The sequence below is a fragment of the Gambusia affinis genome, linkage group LG21 (assembly GCF_019740435.1).
Source record: "Gambusia affinis linkage group LG21, SWU_Gaff_1.0, whole genome shotgun sequence".
Lineage (NCBI taxonomy): Eukaryota > Metazoa > Chordata > Actinopteri > Cyprinodontiformes > Poeciliidae > Gambusia > Gambusia affinis.
In genome coordinates this window covers 8,569,351-8,591,809 of record NC_057888.1, presented here as the reverse complement: position 1 = coordinate 8,591,809, position 22,459 = coordinate 8,569,351, and the positions used below count along the sequence as shown (strand labels likewise).

The 22,459-nt window shown below is 37.2% G+C and overlaps 1 protein-coding gene across 1 annotated transcript in view; it reads right to left on the bottom strand.

The window, feature by feature from the left end:
- The window catches only part of lmbr1 (limb development membrane protein 1), a 37,191-nt gene extending 15,180 nt beyond the window's left edge, over nt 1-22,011 (bottom strand). The window contains exons 1-9 of the mRNA XM_044104350.1: nt 21,817-22,011; nt 17,782-17,854; nt 16,948-16,987; nt 16,293-16,432; nt 15,641-15,744; nt 5,723-5,849; nt 4,550-4,618; nt 4,373-4,437; nt 4,041-4,113 (exon numbers count right to left, since the gene is read on the bottom strand). Of these exons, the coding sequence (XP_043960285.1) occupies nt 4,041-4,113; nt 4,373-4,437; nt 4,550-4,618; nt 5,723-5,849; nt 15,641-15,744; nt 16,293-16,432; nt 16,948-16,987; nt 17,782-17,854; nt 21,817-21,879 (754 nt within the window). The 5' untranslated portion in view covers nt 21,880-22,011. The remainder of the gene's footprint in view (nt 1-4,040; nt 4,114-4,372; nt 4,438-4,549; nt 4,619-5,722; nt 5,850-15,640; nt 15,745-16,292; nt 16,433-16,947; nt 16,988-17,781; nt 17,855-21,816) is intronic.
- Between the last annotated feature and the right edge of the window lie 448 nt (nt 22,012-22,459).

Below are 22,459 nucleotides of genomic sequence, written 5' to 3'. Positions count from 1 at the left end.
TCCTTAAGAATTAAAAGATTAAGAAGCATGTAGAGCTTTCTAAGCAAATGCAGCTGAATAAGTGATTGTCAGCAAGCGTGAAAACCTCTAAAAAGCACAACTGACAACTTCTCAACAGTCTCCTGATAAATTAAACATGTCTGCATTCGGGAGAGTAATTCTGAAAGTACACAGCAACAGTGCAATAATCTTAAGCACAGATAGAAAGATACAACAGAAGAGTTAAACCCTCTAGAAATGTCATTAAAAACAGAAAAATTATGGATAAAAGTTATTTTATCACATGGAAACCATTAGATTTCACAAACTACTTCTACAGTTTGATTTAGCTTTTGTAATATTTCTTTAACGTAATTTTCAGACTACTTTAAGAATACATATTTTATGCCTTGCCACCAAAATATGTCATTTAAATTTTCTTTGTAAGAAAATTTCACCCAAGCATGTAATCCTGCTTAGCACATGACAATGTTTTTAAATTTCAACGTGATTTTACACTAAAACTACTCAGGAACTGTCTCACACATGCCACAACTAGTTGAGTGGGCTCAGTAAGCCAGCAAGGGATTCTCCAGAAAAACCACAAGGCCGGCTCATTTAGGGCTAATTTATCTGTTTTACTCTGTTTTCCTTCCAGCTTGACATACAAGCATTGAAGGCCGGTGAAGAAGCCAAAGTGGAAAAGTATCCATTTGCATCCCTCGGGGTGACTGGCAGATCAAGACCAATTAGCTCAGTGTTACACTGTTACTACCATGCAATAAAAATACCATCTTTCATCTTTGTTACAGGAGTGAGGGACTGATCACTTTGATCAAACCTCTTCCTTTCCACTGTCATTACGACACGCCCTGTCTGGATGAGTTTAAGTAGGTTACAAAGGTGAGATAGGAAGAGAGCAAGGTAGAAGTCTATGTCTAAGCCTTTAGAGATAACACTATCTGTCCTGGGATCTGCAAAGGGGAAAGTTTGAACCCTCAGAGCAAAATCAAAGAGAAAAACGTAGCACCACAGGAAATGTCGACAGTTTGGTTAGGCTATTTTCCCCTTCAATCACAAACTAAAGTGATCATCTGGGACCTCAAATCTACTTTACTCATCAGTTTTTCATACAAACAGGATTTTAGATGTAAAAAGTAGATATAAATGACACCTTCACAGCTGAAAAACTAACAGATTGCATTCAAAAACAAAAGATTTTTCAGTTGTTGAGGCAAAAAGGGGAAGTGATGAGGAAGAGAGCTGCAGTATCTTCAATGACATCATTCCATACTGAAGTTACATATATCCTTCCTTTCCCTCTGCTGGCACCGTCAAGAAACAGACTGAGTTACAGCGAGGCAGAGATGCTGAGTGAGTGCTCTGGCAGCCAGGAGGGCTCAGAGTTAATTCAACATATCCTCTCCAACCTTCTCCGGCGCTCAAAAAATTACGTCATCCCCAAATATGCTAAACGCCATGCTGAGAAAAGAGAGGCAGTGGCAAGGTCATTGTGCCGCATAGCATCTGGACGAGCACCATGTTGCTTTGTTTTCAGAACACCAGGATGTAAAAACATCACTTTGCAATAACTTAGTTATATACCCCAAAATCTACATAACACATGACTTTAAAAAAAAAAAAAAAAAAAAAAAAGATTTTTTTTTTTTCTGTCCCTACAACTTTAATATAAACTACTGGAGACATCCAGTGGTACACCACACCTATGCTTGCAAATTAAATTCTAAATTTGTAAGTGTAAGCATATTCATAAATTTGTGAGCCAAATGTTGATAAATTCAGGGCTCATTATAAAGCTGAAAACTAAATCATCAGTTTTTACAAGCATTTGCTGTTTGCTGGGATGCTGAAGGGGACTGAGGTCTGCACAGATCCAAAGAAAACGTGCCCACAATGGAGATAAACTTGAGTGGATACCGTACTGAATGTTTAAATCTGCCGTACAATACATTTATGTGTTCGAGTCACAGAGTGTTTGACTTTAGCAGAGTTTCTGTGAGTTCTGCAAGTCATAAAAAGCCTCAAGTTTAATCATCTAAATTTAAGGCTTTGAAAAGTGTTAGATGTGTGCAGATTTAATGCTTGGTCTTAAATTATATTTACCCGAGTCTTAAATGTTTACGATTTGTTTATTCATTGCTCTTTCTATAATTCTATCATTTTTTTTCATGCACTGGTAGCATTTATTTGTCTGTGATCTGTACCGGTGTCATATTGTAATAAATATATATGTCCTATGATGTTTGGTAAATCAGATGCAAACCGTATTAGAATCCCATACAAAAAAAAAAACAAAAAAAACAATTCAAGTCATAGTCAACTTGCTGAAGTCATCAAATAAGTTAAATAGTTATTAAGTATTTACCAACACTTGCAAAACACCCAACTGCACTTTTAAATTTTAGCAACTTGTAATCCGTTTCATGTCACAGAGCTGCAATATTTGGAACAATTTCTTAGTTTCTACTTCCAACCATTCATCTATCGATTTATTGGCATTTTCTTTACCGCTTGTATAAAAAAAAAAAAAAAAAAAGTTATTGACTGGTGTTTCTGTAATTACGTGTTAAAACCACAAAGTAAGTGTTTTAACAATGTAAATGGGCTGCAACAAACAGTTTATCATTACATAGTATGTTCATGTTACGTGAACTCTCTTGTTTTTCCACTTCAAAGAAAGTAGACACATGACTACTGATCCTCAAGATGTACTGATACACACAATTTAAACCACAGAGATGTCCCTTTAAAATGGGCAATTACACATCGAGGGACCACAACAAAGAGCCCCACACGTAAATCAACATGAATGCATCGACTGATGAGGCTCAACGGTTTGCTTCTAGAAAACACAAACCGGCGAAGGGGATAATCTACGAGAGAGCGGACACAGGTGAAGCAAGAACACACTGACATCTCTGGAGTGTGTCCTGTGAACTGCTCCTGAACCGATTTCTTTTCAATTCTCTCAGATCAAAGAAATGCCACCCGAGCCTTCGGTTTCAACAACATAGAAACATGAAAAACAAGTATTTGCATGTGCATAAAAAACACTTGTCTGATAAGGAAGAAAATCATCCCTCACTTCTAACTCCAACCTCTTTAACAGGCAGAATGAACTGCAGTTTGGCCTCAGTCCACTGTCAGACATGTGTTGACCACAGTTATTTTTTCCCCCCTCACAGGGATTTGAAAAGATCAAACAGTTAAGGAGATGATAAAGAACAGATTACAATTATTCTATCAAATAGTTCAAAGCTGGGCAGTGTGGAATGAGCCCCAAAGAGACCGTACGCATTGGTGGCAGTCTATGGAGGAGGCAGGCGGTGCATTCAAAAACACACACGCTATCAGGGAGAGATCTTTCTCTTACCTTCCTGGTTTGAAAGGACGTTTGTCCTTTTCATTTACTCATGTCTGTACACTTGGTTGCGTGCTTGAGTTCATGCTAAAGTAGGTTTTGGAACTTAACTTCCTGCTTTTAGAGATAATTCCATGTCAAACAAGGATTTTATGGACCACAGAGGGGCTGGACATAGGAGGGAAATGCAGGCTAAAAAAACTAACATTTTTATCATCTTTGAACTCTAAACTTTCCCTTTGTGTGCAATTCCTAAGAAAAGCCGAGGACTTTGGTCACTCTTTCAGACATCAATAAAAAAGCAGGTCTTTAATGTCCGCAGCAGCAAGCCGCAAATTCCTCAAAAGCTTTAATTTCCTCCCTATTAACTAGGATACCATTCTAGTCCCGACATTAAATGAGGCAATCACTTCACCAGTGGTGACAGAAGCTCTGCAGAAAAACTTCCCAACCATAAAATATTGTCCACGGTTAAGGTGGCTACTTTGACCTTTGGCAGAAAGTTAGAAGAGCGGAGCCGTGTGTGGAGAAACTTATGTCAAGTGTGTGTGAATTTCTTTTGCCCCGCTGAATTCTCGATGCTAATTGATTCCAGTGAGGCCAGCCTTTATCACACCCAATAGCGCAGTCAACCTCTACCCCTGCCTATAACGTGCCAACACGTCTCCCACAGACATACCGTTTAATCTCCTCTGAAGGGCTTCCTCCTGCAAATGGATGCAGTAAATCTGCTCATCCAGGTCCTCCAGGATCTAAAGGGGAGGGGAGCAGAGAAGGGAAAGATGAAATGGGTTATAATTAGGTCCAAAGTGGGACTGGAGCGATGGCAGATGGGAGGATGAGTAGGTGATTTATTTGTAGTCCTGTCATGCTTTTAATGGCTGAATGTTGGAGCTTTAGGAACAGAAGAGCACAATGTAATAGATCTGACTCGGATTCTGTTAAAAAAAACTAAACATTAAAGCATTTCTAACTTAACCATATAAATATGTAATTTTAATTGTTACCTACCGTCGGTTTCACTAATAACTGGCCCACGACAGTAAACATCCTGGACATCCCCACAGGAGTGCACACTTAGTAGAAAACAGACAACAACTATGATTATCACTTCTGTTTAAGTGCAAAAGGGAAAACAAAATTAGGGACGTTTATGTATTGTGCATAGAATTAAATCAAACAACTTACTTAGCAAAAGCAGTCCTCCCATCAGGGATATACAGGAATAGAGGTATGGCAGGTAGAATTCCCAAAGATCTAGAAGAAATTATTTCATAGTTTTTTTTTAGTTGATTTAACATCAGATTCAACATCAGATTCATTTTTTTATTTGCAGTGCGTAACACATGTTTTCTAAGCATTTTTTAGTTCATAACATCTGAACCAATTTAGATCAGCTCTATTGTAACTTCTAAAACTATTTGTCAGATTAATGAAAAACAGAACAATTTAAACATGGACAGACTATTTAAAATAAAGAGGTCGAATGGAATTTAAATACATTTGAAAAATGAGGTAATAAAAATTATTACATTTTTATTTGGATAAGTCAAATATAAATTTGACTTGGAAAAGAAAAAGAAAAAATGTGTTAACTAGAAAAAAAATATATATTATTTGTATTTTTTCTAGAAAATACAACAAACCAACAAAACATATCAGAAATCTCAAGGTTGTTTTTTTTTCTAAATTCTGGTTTCCTTTTTCCAAACATGTACAGCTCAAATGATAAAATTCAATAGTTTGTAAAGGTTTTCAAAATGAGGTTGGTTTCCTTTTACCGGTAATCTCATCCTGTGAACCATTATGTGCAAAATAATTTTTCTACTTTAACTTTTATGGAGTGATCGATACTGGGTCATAAAGTAGATATTTAAGAGCTCTCGCTTTTTAATAAGGATATTTCTCAGTCACAGTGGAACTGTGCCCCTGTCTGACCCTCTTACAGGTTACATTTTATAGCTACAATAGGGACAAGGTGAAGAGCTTTACAAAATGTGAATGGTTCACCCTTGCAGGATATTTTCTAAACTTCAAAGCACACTGAAACACCAGCTGGCCATGAATATATTTTGTTGCCGGTTTGAGGTTATCCAGTCATGATCATTATTAAGTCCAGAAGAATATGAATTATAGAAGTCACTTTTTTAGTCCAAATGTAGCCTGAACAAAGATGTTGAAGGTCAGGTTTAACCCTTACACAATATTGCACCAACATTATTAGGACACTAATGGATATGTTTAGATGTTTCTATGTCTTATTTCAAGAAAATCTCCATGTAACTTGAAACAAAATTAGTTAAATTTGAAAATGCATTACATTAACAGTTGAACTGAAGAAAAAGATATTAAGCCACTTACCATAGAGTGATTCCATACTTGCTGCATCATTGTCAATCAGGGCTGATGCCACCCACACAATGCCAAGAATGAGCAAAGCCAGCAGGAAGAGCATCACAAACGTCTCCAGAATGCGAGCCTTTATGCCCTGACAGAGGACAAATTATGGGTTAATGTTCAACACAAATATCACAGTATAAATTATCATCACAAAAGACATAATATTTCATCACAGTAATATTTAGGTTTTTGTTTTCAGTAATTTGTGCAGTCAAAATAATACAACTGGAGCAGCAGAAGTCAATTAGAATGGCTTTAAATTAACAGTGAACTATCAAAGATATGTTCCATATTTTAATAGAAAGTGATCAAATACTCAGGCTTTAAAATGAATTTGGTTCCTGGGACATGGACACTTCTTGCGTGTCAATTTGAATTTTCAAGGATACCATTCAGGCATTTCTTTCATTGGGTAATTCAATGACCTATGTGCATGAAACACATTTTAACATTTACAGAGACTGTTAATTCAATCAATTCATAATTTTGTGACTTATAAAATAGATTTACGATTCTTTTTTCTTCTTCTAAAACCCAAGACTGATGTTGACAAAAGGTTGACCAGAAACCAGCTAGAACACCTAGACAGCTAACTCGACACCAAAGGAAATGTGATGCAAAACCACCAGAAACACTGAACATTGAGAGTCCTGCTCAGGAATACAGTGAATTGGCCTAATTCTTCCGTACAATAAAAATTTATTTTGCACAAATAGAGACAAAAAAATATTTCCAAACGTCTACTCATTTCAACATGTTCTAATGTCTCCATATTGCCCATTAAGCAAATTCAAAATACTGGAATTTCACAGTACTGTGGTAACTGTACTTATTTTTTATCTGACAGGTTAATTTGGTTCTACATTAGGATTTAAAGTAATAATTAGAAAACTTTTACAAGAAGAGGATGGTTAAATTTTCTTGTATGGGATTTTCCTAATCATGAAAAATAATGTACAAAAAACTTTTTGCATTATTCTCTTGTCGAAATTCAATTGAAAAACAGCTCAAATCTTGATTTCTTATTATTTCTATATTTAAAAACATTTTTTCAGTTCTTTATCAATTTTGTCTAGTTATTAGGATCCAATGTGGACAACTGAAAGAGCCTCTTGCTGCAGACCCCACTCTAAAAATCCCAAAGGGTGAACATTTGCACCCATACAGAAAGACTTGCTCAACTTATATTTACCAAACTGACATTCCTGTTTACCATTTATTTCCCTTTCTGCTATTCTTACATAAAAACTTACTGGATGCCATTTCCAACATCTGACATTTTCAACAGGAAGCAAAATTCCCCCAACACCAAATCACTCCTTTTTAAACTGCCTCACCTAATAACAGCATGACTTCCCCTAACCCTACACAAACATCACATAAAGGCTCCCATGGATCTGTGTGTAAAACAGCTCTTTTATACACGCTTATTGTAGTCTATAAAATAGGCCCAACAGAGGCTGACAGTGGCAGAGGCGAAATTAAAAAGAGGAGGGGAGCAGGGGTGTTCCGAGGGGCGCAGCTACTGTCTGCGATCAAGAGCAGACCTCCCATATGGGGCCGATTAGCAACTCCCTGAGTACCACGGCCAAGGACCATGTTGTGTAGACGAGAGAGTTTTGGGGTAATTTGGGTTTTCCGGGTCACAAACTGCTGAGTGGTTAATAAAGCCCCTTCCTATCTGTTCTCACAGTTTCTAAAACCTCCCTCCTCTGGTGGAGACACGAGCTGTCTAGGGCAGAAAGATGGATAGGTGCTCCCAAACACATGTAAGGTACACAACCAGACATGGGATAACAAGTGTTCCCTGCCTTTTTGGGGAGTGCCATTTAAATTAAGGACATGTGAGCAATTTGTTACCAACTAACATAATGGCTGTGTGGTTGCTGTTCAGTATTTGCCAACAAGTACATTAAGGAGGACCCTCTTCGAATGCTTCCCCTCTTAATCATGAGGCCACTTTATAGAGTGGACCCGGCTGCAGTTTGAGGAAGTAAATCATATAATGTTCTTCATTCCTCAGCACCCTTCCAAGTACACCTGTCCTTAGGGGTCTGCTTTATTATACAGGTCCACCACTGTATAAAAGTTTTTTTCTTCCCATAGTAAAATGTATTGGTAACTTACTTTAAAATTGTGACATCGTTTTATGTATACACGTACAACACAAACACTGGGATGCCAAAGCAGTTTTAATTTTGTCACACTGCAACCACAAATTGTGTTTTATTGAGATTGTATGTGATAAAATCCTTATTTTGAACAGAAAAGTAACTGAACTGAACCTTTTGTCCTTATTAGACCTGTGATTGTATAGTTAAGGTCCTGTCTGAACGTAGACCTCTGTCTGCCGCAGTCTGTCTTCAGCAGACATTAAATTCAGCTACAATCAGCCTTCTTATCAACTCTGAGCAGCTTTGCTATTCCCTGCTGAAAAGAAGCATCACGTCATGGTGCTGCTGTCATATTAATTTAGTAGCGCACCTTCCTTCACACCTTTATGTGTCCCTAAGATGGCTTTTAAACTACAAGGATTTCTCATGTCATTTTTTTTCAACTACTTTATTTTTTTCTTGACATCCCATAAGAAAGGACAGATTTGGAGAGTTAACCATTACTAGTGGTCTTGTTGAGAAATGCAACCACTGCATCTCTGCAGCTCCTCCAATTACCTAGGGCCTGTTAATTGCTTCTTTGATTCATGCTGTCCTGATATGGAGGGTATGAATCAAATCACTGGCCATATCTTTACAAGTTGTGTCATGATCTGTTTTCAAATGGTTGATAGAACAATGTCATATGAAATATTGAAAACTTAGAATATTCCTTTATCCTTAAAACTCTCCACAACTTTATCCCTTTTGACATTTGTTCACAAATGTTCCTTAACATACCTCTGAGGACTTCACAGAGCAACTGGATTTATACTGAGATTAAATTACACACATCTGGACTCTGATTATCAATTAGGTGACTTCCAAAGGCAACTGTTTACACTAGATTACATTTAAGGGTATCAGGGGCAAGGGCGTGAAATACAAATTATAGTTACTTGTTCGAATTAGTATTTTTGATTTATAAAACTAAAAAAAGTTCAAACCAGTGTATTACTTCCCTTCAACTTCCCTATCATCCTCTATTTTGTGTGGGTCTATTACTTAAAATCCCAAATATCTGAAGCTTGAAAAAGTTCAAGGGATCTGCATAAGTTTGCAAATCACTGTTTCTGATAAAACATCCATACATAACCACACAGCTATTGAGTCTGTATTACCAACCATTATAGCAAAATAAGACTGCAGGCTTATTCATATCATTGGTGTAAATCCCCTACAGCATCCCTTTGTTATTATTGAGCAATTACATGCCAATCACCTCTTATTTCAGAAAAAGCAGCCGTGAGGGTAGAATTTTCTAGCACAACAAAGATGATAATGGGCAGAGACCAGAGTGCCCCAGTGTGGCTAACACAAACACTACAGCTACTTTACAGGTGACTGGACAGGGACACAGAAGAACCATTTAAAAACATCAACAATGTTTGCACATTTATTGTGCAAAAACATTCTGAAATTGGTGACTCTTTGCATCAACAGATTTGACTAACAATTTTACTCACTGTCTTGTTCATTAAACTCTTGTATCCTTTGTACATTAGGTGGACATGTTAATCTTGCATCTGACAGCTGCATACAAATACACTCAACACAAGAAGCGGAGAAGAAAAAAGAATAAAGAATAAAGAGAAAAAATAATGAGAGGGAACAACATAAGGACACTGTAGTCAACGTCTGAGTAAATCTCATCCCCCAGAGTTAATAGAGGTGAGAGAGGAATGCTTTCAGGGACTTCAACCACGTCCCACATGTGCACTCTTAAGGATGCATCAGAACACGCAGAACCCACAGGCAGGACATGTGTCCAGTCAAGCACACCAGTCCACCTTAACAAGCTGCCCATGCCACACTGAAGGTATATTCCCTTTAGATACGTCTCTCAATCATTTATAAGGCTCGAATCATTCCACATTCACATCATTTAGGGCAAAGGCAGAGCTCATCACCTCCTTCACTGTCATCTACAATCTACTGTTTCAGGAATAATTTCACTCAACACATTGTTGGAGAGGAATAGTGGCTTTGTTTTGAATCACAAAACAAAGCTACTATGATGAAAGTCACAAGGATGAAAGTATGGTTCATAAATAGAAGCCGTCCAAAAGAGTCGTCATTAATGATCAAAGTTTTAATCGTCAAACGGTGAACGCTGGGCAAAAAGAAGAAAAAAAAAACCTGTGCCTTGGCATCCAGAGTGCCAGTTGAAAGTTTCTATTCTTGCTATTCTAAATGTGTAACTACCTCTAAATATAGCAGTTCTAAAATATTCAGCATCCCCTGATTCTCACACCGACATCCAGCGAGGGGCTGGTTGCCTGCTGCAAATCTGCTTACAATACTGGAGAGATTTCCAAGAAAAGTGGAAAGCATCATAAGACACGTGTGACATATTTATTCATCAAATAATGCCAAACAAAAGTATTCATAACACTTAAACTTTTCTACACTTTGTCACATTACAACCACAAACCCTAATGAATTTATTTTATTGGAAGTTAGCAGTTAATTGTAAAAGTCAAATATAGGAAAAGCTACCCATATTTTTGAAAAATGTTTTTGCAAAACCAAAAGAATAAATAAGTAAAACTGAAAAATGTGCCATGCTTTTTTAATCCATCCCTAAGAATCAGGATCAAAAAGTGAAGAGTATGCTACAATCCTACCAAGGCATGGCGACCCAACTAAACTGTCAAGTCAGCTAATAAGTCATAATCAGAGAGGTAGCAAGAAGGTCCATGGCTCCTTTGGTCTACACAACTGTTAGCAGTGGAGGCCACTTCAAAATGAAGGCCAAGTAGCTTTATTGGCCAACATGCATAACACTGTGTGTGAGGGAAAACTTAACACTCGGACAATAACCCTAAACATGTTCTGCCAGAGCACAAGGCCAGGCTTAAATCCCATGGAGAAGCTGTGCCAAAAGTTCAAAATCAATGTTGGTAGAAAACGCCAATTTGACTGAAACTGAGTAGTTTTGCAATAAAAAATAGGCAACACTGATTGAGACACATCTCAAAAAGACTTGCATCTATAAAATCTTTAAAAGGTGGCTGAATGCTTATGTATGCCACTTTCTAATGTTATCCTTTCAACAAAATTTCAAAACTATGCATGTTTCATTTCCCTCTTTTAAAATTATGAACTACTTTGTCTTTCTGTATCGAATTAAACCCAATAGGTTTCAATTTGACAAAACATGAAGAGATTAAAGAGGTACACAATCTGGAAGGTACTGTACCTGATGAAATACCATGTCCAGTGAAACACCCCAAGACCTAAATACCGTAGATGTGAATCATTTTCCCAATTTAAAGAATCAATTGAACTGGAAACTGCTAGGTTGAATTTAGCCTCAGCAAGAGGCTTGATGCCTATAGCAAACACCTTGAAAAGCAAAATAGACATAAGCTATTTGCAAAGCTCCTACAGCCGCACTAATGAAGAATAAATAAGAGAGAAATGTGAGAAAAAGGAAGAGGCTCCAACAGGAGCTTCGTTGCTGCTGCCATCAATTTTGAGCAGGTCAGTAGGTGGTGGCAGAGACCGTTCTGCGCACCATCTCTCTGCTGACTGTCAGGTAAGCGTGCAACAGGGGCCAAGAGTGTAAAAAGTAAAGAGGGGGCAGGGCCCATTTCACATCTCAGCAAAAACACTGTTCTCTTTGGTAAAGACGTGCCAGATGCTCTGGGACCTTGTTAGTGTGTCCTTCAAGGGTCGGCAGCAGCGCAATGACCGTGTCAAAGACAGAAAGCAGAAAAGAAGGACGTTCCCCTGTAAACCTGCTCAGTACACTTCTAAATACCGTTTATACTTCTTAACAAAGCAACAATAACATCTGAGACTGGAAAATGGTCACCACTGCAGCAAAACGCAGATTTATTTCATTTAGCCTTAGTTCACAATCACTTGAATGAAAGAAGCATCCATTCTTTATATTCATAAAGTGTGCTTCTCAGAGATGATTGAATCGATATCTTTCTCTCAGCAAAAACAGCTTAGACTTTGGTCAAGAATCAGTTAAGTTTTATTCGCAATGTTTCACTTCAGTTTAGAAAAACTGAGTCATGAAAGGACAGGAAAATCTTGTTTGTCCTTTTTAAAATGCCCCCGCTCGAGCTAATATGTTGCTGTGGTAACCAACATTGTAACGGGCAGCTTTAGGGAGACACTCTGACCCTAAAGGAAGGTATGTAAACACCACTATATTCTCCGGCTGGGCCTGCCTAGAAAGAAGGCCTGGGAAAAATGTCTGCATGTGCAGGAGATTTGAAATAAATATCCAGGCTCCCATTGTCGAGCGCCAACAAAGAGGAGTATCTTAGTAACACCAAACAGGGTTTGCTTGGCGAGACGTTTTCACCCTCTCCGCCTCCCCCTCCTCCACAATAAACACACTTCTCATCATCGGCGGGTTAGGGCTTAGGATGAGATTGATGAGGAGTTTCTTTAACTACCAGATGAAACCTGTTGGCCCTTCGCTGGGTCAGTCGCAGGGTCAAACTCGTTCCAACTCGTTCCAGGATCAAAAAGATTTCAATACTGGTTGGGACTAAAAGACTATTCAACACATAGCGTGTTGGCAGCTTAAAATAATAATTAGCAGCTGAAACAGATGGGGAAAAAATAGAAACCCTTTATGCTTTTATACTAAAAATAGATTAAAGTTGTCTTTGTCAAAATGTGTTTTAACATAAAAATAACTTCAAACTACCTCAGATTTAGTTTAGTTTAGTTGATTGAAGCCACTTAGGCGGCTGGAGAGTACACTTTTATAGTCTTTGGGAGGAAATGCTAATTAATTCAGTAGGCTCTTATTGTTCCAATGTTATCTAATTTAATGAGGTTCACTATTAAACAAAATCTGTAAGTTGAGCTCCATAAACTCTAATAAGTTACACTAACAACTAACACTACAACAACCCTGGGCGCCCAAAGTAATACAGGTCTTAAGCAAAAATCTGAGAACACGGCCATAAACTGGGAGACATTTTACAGCAGCAACTAAAGCTAGATCATAACTTCTGACATCACAACCCTTAGTCGCCCTGATTCATCCACAATTTGGACAATTTGTTAAACTGTTAATCATTCGGGGTGACAGAGGCCCTAAAGAGTTCCGCATTAAAAAAAACACATGCATTAAAAAAGAAAAAACATCCACATTTCCATCCTTATTCCGTTGGCGTCTTTTAGTGCATCGTCAAAAGTAAACACAGCCACATGAAAAGGCTGACTTATAGTGTTAGCGGTGAAATTCATCATTCACTTCATTTCCGCAGGCAAAGAGACCTTGCGGGGCTACAACATAAGCCCAGGAGGTTAAAATGCCACATAAAACCTTATTACATCTTGGTCTAATGCTATTATTGGATGAAAGGATAATATCACATTATAAAAATGGAGATCTGTGTTTTACGTTCTTCTTGCTGTCGGAGACACTATTTCCTTTACAGGCGGCAACGTTTTTTGGGGGTTTTTTTGGTGGGGAGATCGGGGGGTACTTGAGTGTCAGCCCACCCCCTCCCTCTCCAAACACAATATATATCTAAAAGTGAAGCTCAACACTGAACAGTGCTTCCTCTGAACAGATTTATGGAAGCTATGCTGCAGGAATAAAATTGGTTCAAGTCTTATTTGTTAAAAAAATTTATACAGTACCTTAAACTTTTTCTAAACCACAATTTTCAATACATTGTACTAGAATATATTTTTTGTTTCATGCAGATGTGTGCTGGGTTAGTTTATCGTTTACCTTGATAAGTTTCTTATCATGAGAATTTGGATTTATTGTTGTCACAATAAATTCTAATTAATGACATTTTTAAAAAATGGTCTGTATTACCGGAATTGATGTTTTTACTGTTATCTCCCATGTTTGTTCATTGAAAGCATCAATAAATCAATGCATTTGAAAATCTGATTAAATGCAATTACCATGTGCAGTTTAATGATACAAATCATGATTCTTTATGCGATTACCAATAAGACTGTTTTTATATTTGTGTTTGGGGTCCTATAATTGCTGCGCCACAGTTGTAGCCATAAACAAAACAAAAATAGTTTTAATCACAAAATATCATGATAAAGCTTTAAATTCCATCTCATCCACTCCTATTCAGGGAATTAAGTTTTCCACCCCATATAGCGTTTTGCATCTGGGCAGAGTACTTTCTTCCACTCTGCCCCCTAGGCTCCTCTTATTGGAGCTATGGATCTCTGCAGATCCTCCAGAGATGCCTCTTGGTTGCTACTCTAAATAGCTCTTGTCCTGCTTCACCCATCAGTTTGGGGAAACTGTTTTAGTCAGTTTGGAGTTGTACTGTGTTCTTCCCAGTTTCAGATAATCAGTTGAGAAATGCCTTGCAACATCCTTGAAACTCTGACTTTTGCTTTATAACTCTGCCGTGAACATCTCCACAGCTTTATCCCTGACCTGCCGTGTGAGTGTCTTGAAAGCATCATGACGCTGTTTGTACACTGATGTCGACTGGATTTTATTAAACCAGTTGATTTTTCTGACTCATTTGCAAAACAATTTTGTCTTCCCTCCACTTCCCGATTATGCATTACTTTGTATTGATATCACAATGCCTAACAAAACCTAACAAAATACATACAAACATGTGGTTTGTAACCAAAGGGGTATTATGACTTTTAAAAGGACTATACTACTATATTGGACCATTGCTGTATATTACTCAGGTTTTGGAGTAATTTTTTTAGAACGAAGATTCTAAAGACAGAATTGGTCCCCTTCATCGCTATGTGTCGGGTTCCAATTGTTCCCCCCGTATACAACTTGTTCAACTTGTCCCTCTCTCAAAAAACTAAAAAACAGAAACTTGTTCAAATTAAAAAGAACAAACAGGAGAATTGTTGTCCTTCCTACACACCAGGACCAGCTGTCTACATAAGAAATCCAACTGAAACAATTAGTGGCCTGCCTATCCACTACAGTATGGACTGATTTTTATGTGCTTTGGCCAGGAGGGACATAAACCAGAGAGGTTTCAAACTGTGACACAGGATAGAGGCATATTAAAGGTAAATCTTTCCCTTTCCTTTCTGCAAGGCTCTATTGTCCTGTCATGTTGCTGCCACTTTATGGACTTCTGGGACACGAGCACCCAGCCTTTTTTTTTCCTCCTTGGGGTACGGTTTGAGGGGAGCAGGGGGGTTCGGGTAATCAATTAAACGAGGAAGTTCGCTGAGCCTTACAACTCGATTATTAGCCTGTGCTTTTGAAGTTTTATTTTTGGGGGGCTGGGGAAGGGGTGACAAGGAATCAGGCTTTAAATCAGTGGGGCCGATGCAGCAGTGTTGAAGCGTTTGCAGCCTATGGCCTTATTGAAAGGGTTTGTCAGGATGTGGCACTGAGCGAAGACCAGATTCAGACTTTCATGCTTAATGAGCTTTTTTTTGCTGTGGCAGTTACAGTGGCCTGTCTGAGTCAAGCAGAGGGCACAGGCTACGCACCTGCTGCCGCTGGCTGTTCACAGAAAATTTCCTGCACCGTGCTCATATAACTCAATATCAATCAATAAACAGAAAACCCATGAAGAAATACCTTAGAAATATAATCGTGTTTCTACAAAGTAAAAATTCATAGAATTCTGATTGTCTAAGAATAATCAAGGATGTTCAAATTTGATTTAGATGATAAAGGTCAGAAAAGTTCCCAAAGATATTGTGTGGCATCTCTTTTCCAGAACAAGCTTTGAGTAAAACAAATCTAGAATGGAGAATTTGAGATTTTGTGTACCTTTTTCGATCCAGCAAATCCCTCAGACTCCAGAAAGAAATAGGCAAATGGCATCAGGACAAAGAGGCAAAGGTTGGAGAACAGCGACACCAGGTTCCACAGACCTGCAGCAACCAAGCAAGCCATTAGCAGCACATACAGAGGAGCAATTCCCAGTTTACTACTTTAACTCTTAAAGATACCACGTGACCCACTTTTGCTGGTTTCCCCTCTATCCTGCTAAAGTAGTTTGCCATAAAACAGGTTTTATCAAACAGCATCAGCTTTTAAATTATGGACTCTGGTGCCACCTAGTGGATTTCAAGTAGCCTAGCAGTTTTTTTGTCGACTTTTTTAACAACACCGAAGTCTGGAAAATCTTCATTTTAACCTGGGAACACTGCAGGTACCTAACAGTTTTTGTTTTTGATATTAACCATGTTAACCATTTCCCCTCCCCAATCATTTAAGACATCTGGCAATTCAAAATTCACTCCTACACAAATACACAACGGGGTAGGTATGGCAAAACCTTACTATATTCAAATAAGACATGAATTTGTCTGAAGAGTATTTTTATTTGACATAATCATGTGATCATTTAAATAGCAACAAGTAAAAATTATTCTTGTTAGTGAAAGGAACAGATCCATGAACAGCGTAAAGTACTGACCATGAATGAGGGAACCATTGAGCCACTGAATGTAGTAGTTTCTGGGGAAGGAGAGAAGGATCTCGCTGCTAATAATTGAGAAAGGCAGGAGGAAGACGGCACCGCCGGACACAGCCAGCGTGAATGTGCACAAATATAATCTGTAAATCAAACCAAGACACACACACACACACATTAAAAACATCCCCAATTCAAGCAAAAATCTTTTACACCTTTACAAATTAGATAAGGGTACGATGTTGTCATGAGGGGAGATGAATTTGTTCCACCCATGCGATGATTCACTCTAGAATGTATACAGAATTGATCTGCATTTTGACATTTTTAATAATACTACAACTTTACTTTTAGCCTTGTGCTATCTTACAAATTGCATAAAAGTTAAATTAATCTAAATTCCTCAGAGCTAAAGTTGAAGCTTGAAAGCAATTAGCTTTTACTACTTTGTTGAAATAACTGACATTAATTTTTAAAACCACATTCCTACATCAGCAGCCAAATATTTATTTATTTTTTTTACAGTTGAAAAATTAATAAACATCTTGTCTGACAAGTTGTTGGTCTGCAGATTATAGGAATTCTAAAAGTTATATATGAAAAACTTAAAATCGTATAATTTCTCAAAGACGAGCAAGATAAAAACAGCAACACTTACGATATCCTGTTGACGACAGCATCTTCATCCTCGTGATCGTCTGGAAAGTAAACAAAAACACTTTGGTCACAGAGCCAGACATTGTAGACCGGAATGCTAACAGTGTTGGACATCACACACATTTTCAAAAAATAAACTGATTTAGTTTGAACACCAGAATAAATGACTGAGTCTTAAAACAAAGGATTAAGCAGGTTGAAACACAAATGCTTGGTTTCATCAGAGCAGAATAAAGTTCTCAAGAATATTTTGGGATGTGTTTTTATGTGTTCCGAGGAACAGGCACACATGATGTAACATTCAAAGAATGCAGTAATGTTGTCACATACAACACTATTAGGATTCGAAGGAAGTTTCTGGCTAGTTTCTGACTTTTCATTTCCTCATTTTAGAAAATAAACAAAACAAAATTTCTCTAATATTCTCCACCTTTTGTGAGCCTTATTCTCAGACTGTTCCTCAGTAGCCATTGATGATTACAGAGAAGGATTTGTCAGCATTATGAAGGTATTTTATTGTCAACAAATGTATTTACAGTACAAGCAGCTAAAATCCTAAACAATTAAGGGTGGATACAGTTCATGCTCACACAGAGCTAAAGGTGACAAATGGCCCTATAGAAATGGGTGTGGTCTGTTCTACATACTCCTGGAGTTTTTATATTAATGACCTGGTTTTAATCTGAACACAATGAAGGCTTGTGTGTGTGTGAACTATCAAGTTTGTTCTTAAATCTTAATAGTCCTCAGTGTTCCTGTAGTTAACGCACAGAGACATTTTTCTGAGGGACAGTCTGATGCGTTGTTACAGACACCATACTTTAAATAGACGTACCACTTTTCCTTTTGTATCTGGTTATAATGCAGTAGGAGACGACGTAGAGGACGGCAAACAGGAGGAAGCAAATCTTAAAAATGAGAAAAAAAAATTATTTAATGATGCAGCAAATGATCAACATCTTTTTTAAACAATGGAGAGATAAAGAAAAGTTTTGCAGATTACAAAGACTGATGTAGAATTAGTCATCTTTGGTCTGAAAAGAAGAACAGATGCAACCTTTTGACAACCCTGATCAACTTTATGGATCGTACTGCTGCTCTGGGTCACACGGGGCTGATGTCTACCTCCCGCGGTCACTGCAGAAGAGGTGGGATAAACCCTGGACTTGCAATCAGTCCATCACAAGGACACACAGTACAAATAACTATGCACTCATATACGTCTTTCTGGGCCATGGAAGGAAACCAGAGCACCCAAAGAGAACACAAGAAAACATAGAGAGAGCATCCAAGTAAAACCTCAAGCGAGGATCTGAACCAAGGACCTTTTTGCTCTAAGGCAAGAGCGCAAACCTCTGCCCCAAAAATGTTCTGTAAAAAAAGTACTCTACAAACATGTAATACTGTTTGCGTGGCCTGATGCGCTCCAGCATGAAACAGCTGTTTATTGCTAGACATGATAATGTACACTAATTTAATGACATCACTACATTTAGTCAAGAGATTACTACTTTGCTTTAAAATACATATCAAACAGAATTATAGATCATTACCTCACTGAGTTTTAGAGAAAGGAGTAAATTTCAAATAATCTGCTGCTAGAAATTACTCAATATTATCCATTTATGGGATATTTCTTGTAAATCATTTCATGCAACGTTGTTTTTTTCATGGTGCAATACCTCAAATGATATAACTTCAGGCTCAAAACTAACTGGGTAGTTTTACAGAAAGATCATATACCACATTCCTTTTTCCAACTGGGACACTAATCAGGATACAACTAATATTAGAAGCTCTCGCTTCACCACTTTCCATGCTGTCAACACTGTACAAATCATTCTGTTTTCAGACATAACTCGACAAAATTGTATACATTTCAGACATGTGTTATACACAAGCTTCAGAAAAACAACTTCCCCGTCTCATGCTGTCATCTTGTAAATGGAGAAAATACTCATGCATTTAAAGCTACACATAATTTTACCAACACTGGCCAAAGTCAAGAGAAATATGCTGCAATCTCAGAACAATCCAGAATAATCCAGAACCAGGTGCCGAGTCGTGACAAACCAGCTTACAACAGAAACAGAAAGACAAACTGAAAAATAACAGACAGCTTGTTCTAAGCATATCTGCCAACACTTAAATCTTGGTTACATCCTGTTTACTCCTTAGAAAATTTCACACCAAGTCGAAGAAAATGGCATGCAGTATCTTCTTTGTTCCAAGCACAGTACAAAAATCTCTAACTCTTATCATTGATAGTATTTTTTCTGCCTTTATAGGACAGAAAGAAAACTGGAAAGGAAATATAGAAAATGTTGTCCCACATCAAACATTCACTAAAGACTCAAAATCAGCTCATTTTGAGCATGGTATGTTCCCATGCTTGATGCCCACACCAGACATCAATTGTAATTGCTAAGATGTTCAGGGTCAAAGTTGACATCGCAGTCTTCCACGATTTTAGGGCTGCACCAAAATGAACATTTAAACCCATATTGACAGCTGACATTTAAATTTGTGCTGCTTCATGATCACTGTCACATGCCCAAACAAATACAACACAGTTAACCCAACACAAAAACAGCAACAAGATGGAAATAATTAATGTTTAAGATCAGCCCAGTTGTACTTATGAGATAAGTTAAAAATAAGTTAAAAATTGATAGACATTGGCTAATGTTGATATGTCATACATTCCTACACAATATACAATATTATGCAGCTGGTATCATCAAATGTTTGTACAGCTATGCTAGATAATAAACTTTTGCATATAATATGGAACAGACCTTTTTTTTTTTTTGCTTTTTTAAAAGAGCAGCATTGTGAGTTAAAATAAAAAGTCGCAATAAGCAATAGATCAATTAAGCCATAATAAATTAAAACAAACTGAATCATTTCCTTTTGCATGATTTATAGCTGCACTCTTTTCTCTCTTTCTACCAAAAACTCAATGACAAGTCTTCAGTCTCTCAACTGGCCCTTTTTTGAAGGACAAATTTGTTTGCAGAGACTTTAGGATTTATTTTATTTGTTGTCTCTGTTGTTTTGTTTATTTATTTTTGCAATTGAAAATGTTTTCCAGTTGCAGTGTTAAATGCTCATTAGAATTTAAAGTGGATTGATTTTGAGAATGTGTTTTTGCATTATTATCCATTACCATTATATTACTTGAAAATGGACTCAAAATAACAATATTATTGCAAGAACTTCTGGGACAATTCATTGTCCAGCAAAATTTGTTATTGAGACAGGCCTATGCATACACAGAGAATGCTGTCATAACCTGATTTCTCAAAGAGGCTCAACTTATGTGCTCTTGGTAAGGACTGGTTTGACTTTTGTTTTTTAAAGAATTATTTAATTGGTCATACAATAAAAGTTCACTGACTACACATTAATTAGAAGCATATTTTCTTGTCACAGAGCCATGTCAACCTATTTAAACCCTAACCCAAATTAGCACAGATAACCTAAAATTTGCTTGTGTAAATCCATCCTCGTACTGAGTCACAGAAGCACTACTGCTAAATGATACACTTCACATCTTGGTGTGAGGTTAGGCATGTTGATATGGGATATTAAGAAGCACTGAGTCTTAGGACAACATGTACAAGCCAACGCTGAACTGTTGAGCCTGCTCGCTTCCAAGACATTTGATAGGTTAAAAAATATGAGATTATGAACTTGCTCATACATGAAATTTCGCAGAGTTCTCCTAGTTTGCTGTACTGATGCTGTAATTGTTTCTAGCTCTAAAGAACATAGAAACAATTCAATTCTAGAAGGTAGATCAGCATCACAATAGGGAAACATGTAATAATGTTGCTGATAATCATTATCCAGATACTGATTTTTGTATATTAATCAACATTATCCACACAGTTACATTTTTATTACATGTATCATTATGGCATTACTACTTTCTCTGAAGTCCACAGCTCTTGACAGTGACCTTATACATTACTAGCATGCAGAATAATTAATGCATGACACTTCCAGTACACGGACGATTGCATTACAGATTCTTGTAATCGTAATATTGTACAAATTAAAACTGTGATTCCAAGTGTTATTAAACATAAAGTGGAGCTCCAGTGAGAGACATTATAAAGAAAAAATAAGCATTTTCATCCATCCTCATCCCACTCCAATACGTTTATGTACAATAATTTAATTTGTAGTTTTTTCATTATAATACAGCAACAACTTTACTTTTCCACTCCTTGTCCAAAACTACACAAACCTTTAAAACATTTACGTCATCAGTATTTCTCCAAGAACAGGTTCAAAACTGATGGTCAAATTGTGGACCTACACACAATCAACAACAATTTGACTTCAACATAAAGATAGCTTAACAGCGTTGCAGCATGAACGTATAGAAAACCATGCACTAAGAAATACATAAAATAATAAACTGTGCAATAATTCACGTCTTTTTCGATGTACAAGTGTAAGTTAGCTGGTGAGATTTATAAGCCATGTGTGGTGTTTTCACTAGCACATTTCATTCATTTCCTTTTAGATTTGTTGTGAATTAGTTTCTATCTAACCAAAGGCATGATGATAAATATTAAAAGTGCTGAAAATAATCCTACGAGGTTACCTGTTTTGATGCGCTAACTGGCTAGCTGTGGCTAACGTCAGCTGCCGTGGAGAGATCTCCCGATCTTCACTATGCGGTTTAAATTCAAACTGATTTAGCAAGTGCTAATATTCAAATACACAACAATGAAGACGGGATAATCACGTTTTATAATTTCCCCCCAAAAAATTTATTTGACCCACTGATAAAGCTAATGCTAGCCTCCGGTGATGTGCTGACAGAGGACGTTCGCCAGCTAGCTCCATTACTTACGATATACTCTCGAACTTGACTGTGAAAATTCTGCTCTCTGATGGTAACATCGTCTTCTTCCATTCTTCATATTGCAAGTACAAATAGGCTACAGGTTCTCTACATTCTAGCTTGCCTCACTGGCAACAACTGCCACACAACTGCGGATCGCTCTCCACTGGGCGCAAACTGCTTTGGCTGTTTAAGTCAGGAAAGTCCGTGGTAAGTAGAAAAAAACCTCCCCAAAATAATGGTCGTCATCTCAAAGCGTCAAGCTTTTAAAACGGCAAGCATTTTTAGAACGTCATCACCGCCGCCATATTGGAGAGGTTTTGTTTGTTTTTTTTACAAAATACATAAAATACAATTTAGTAGGTAACATAGTAAAACAAACTGAATGAAAATTAATACGAAAATAGCAATAAGATTAAAACAAACCTGAAGTGTCCGTTTTTTAGTGTTAAAATGACTTAAATTCCTTATGGCTTTCAAGTTGACTTAAAATTTGTAGTTTCAAATAAACAGCAATGAATGTACTGTGATAAATGAATGAAGCACTACTTAATAATTTATTTTATCCTCATATGCATTTAAAGAGTTGTGTAATAGTAGCCAGTTAGAAATGATTAATATAACTAAAACATGTGGAGGGAATTTTCCATAT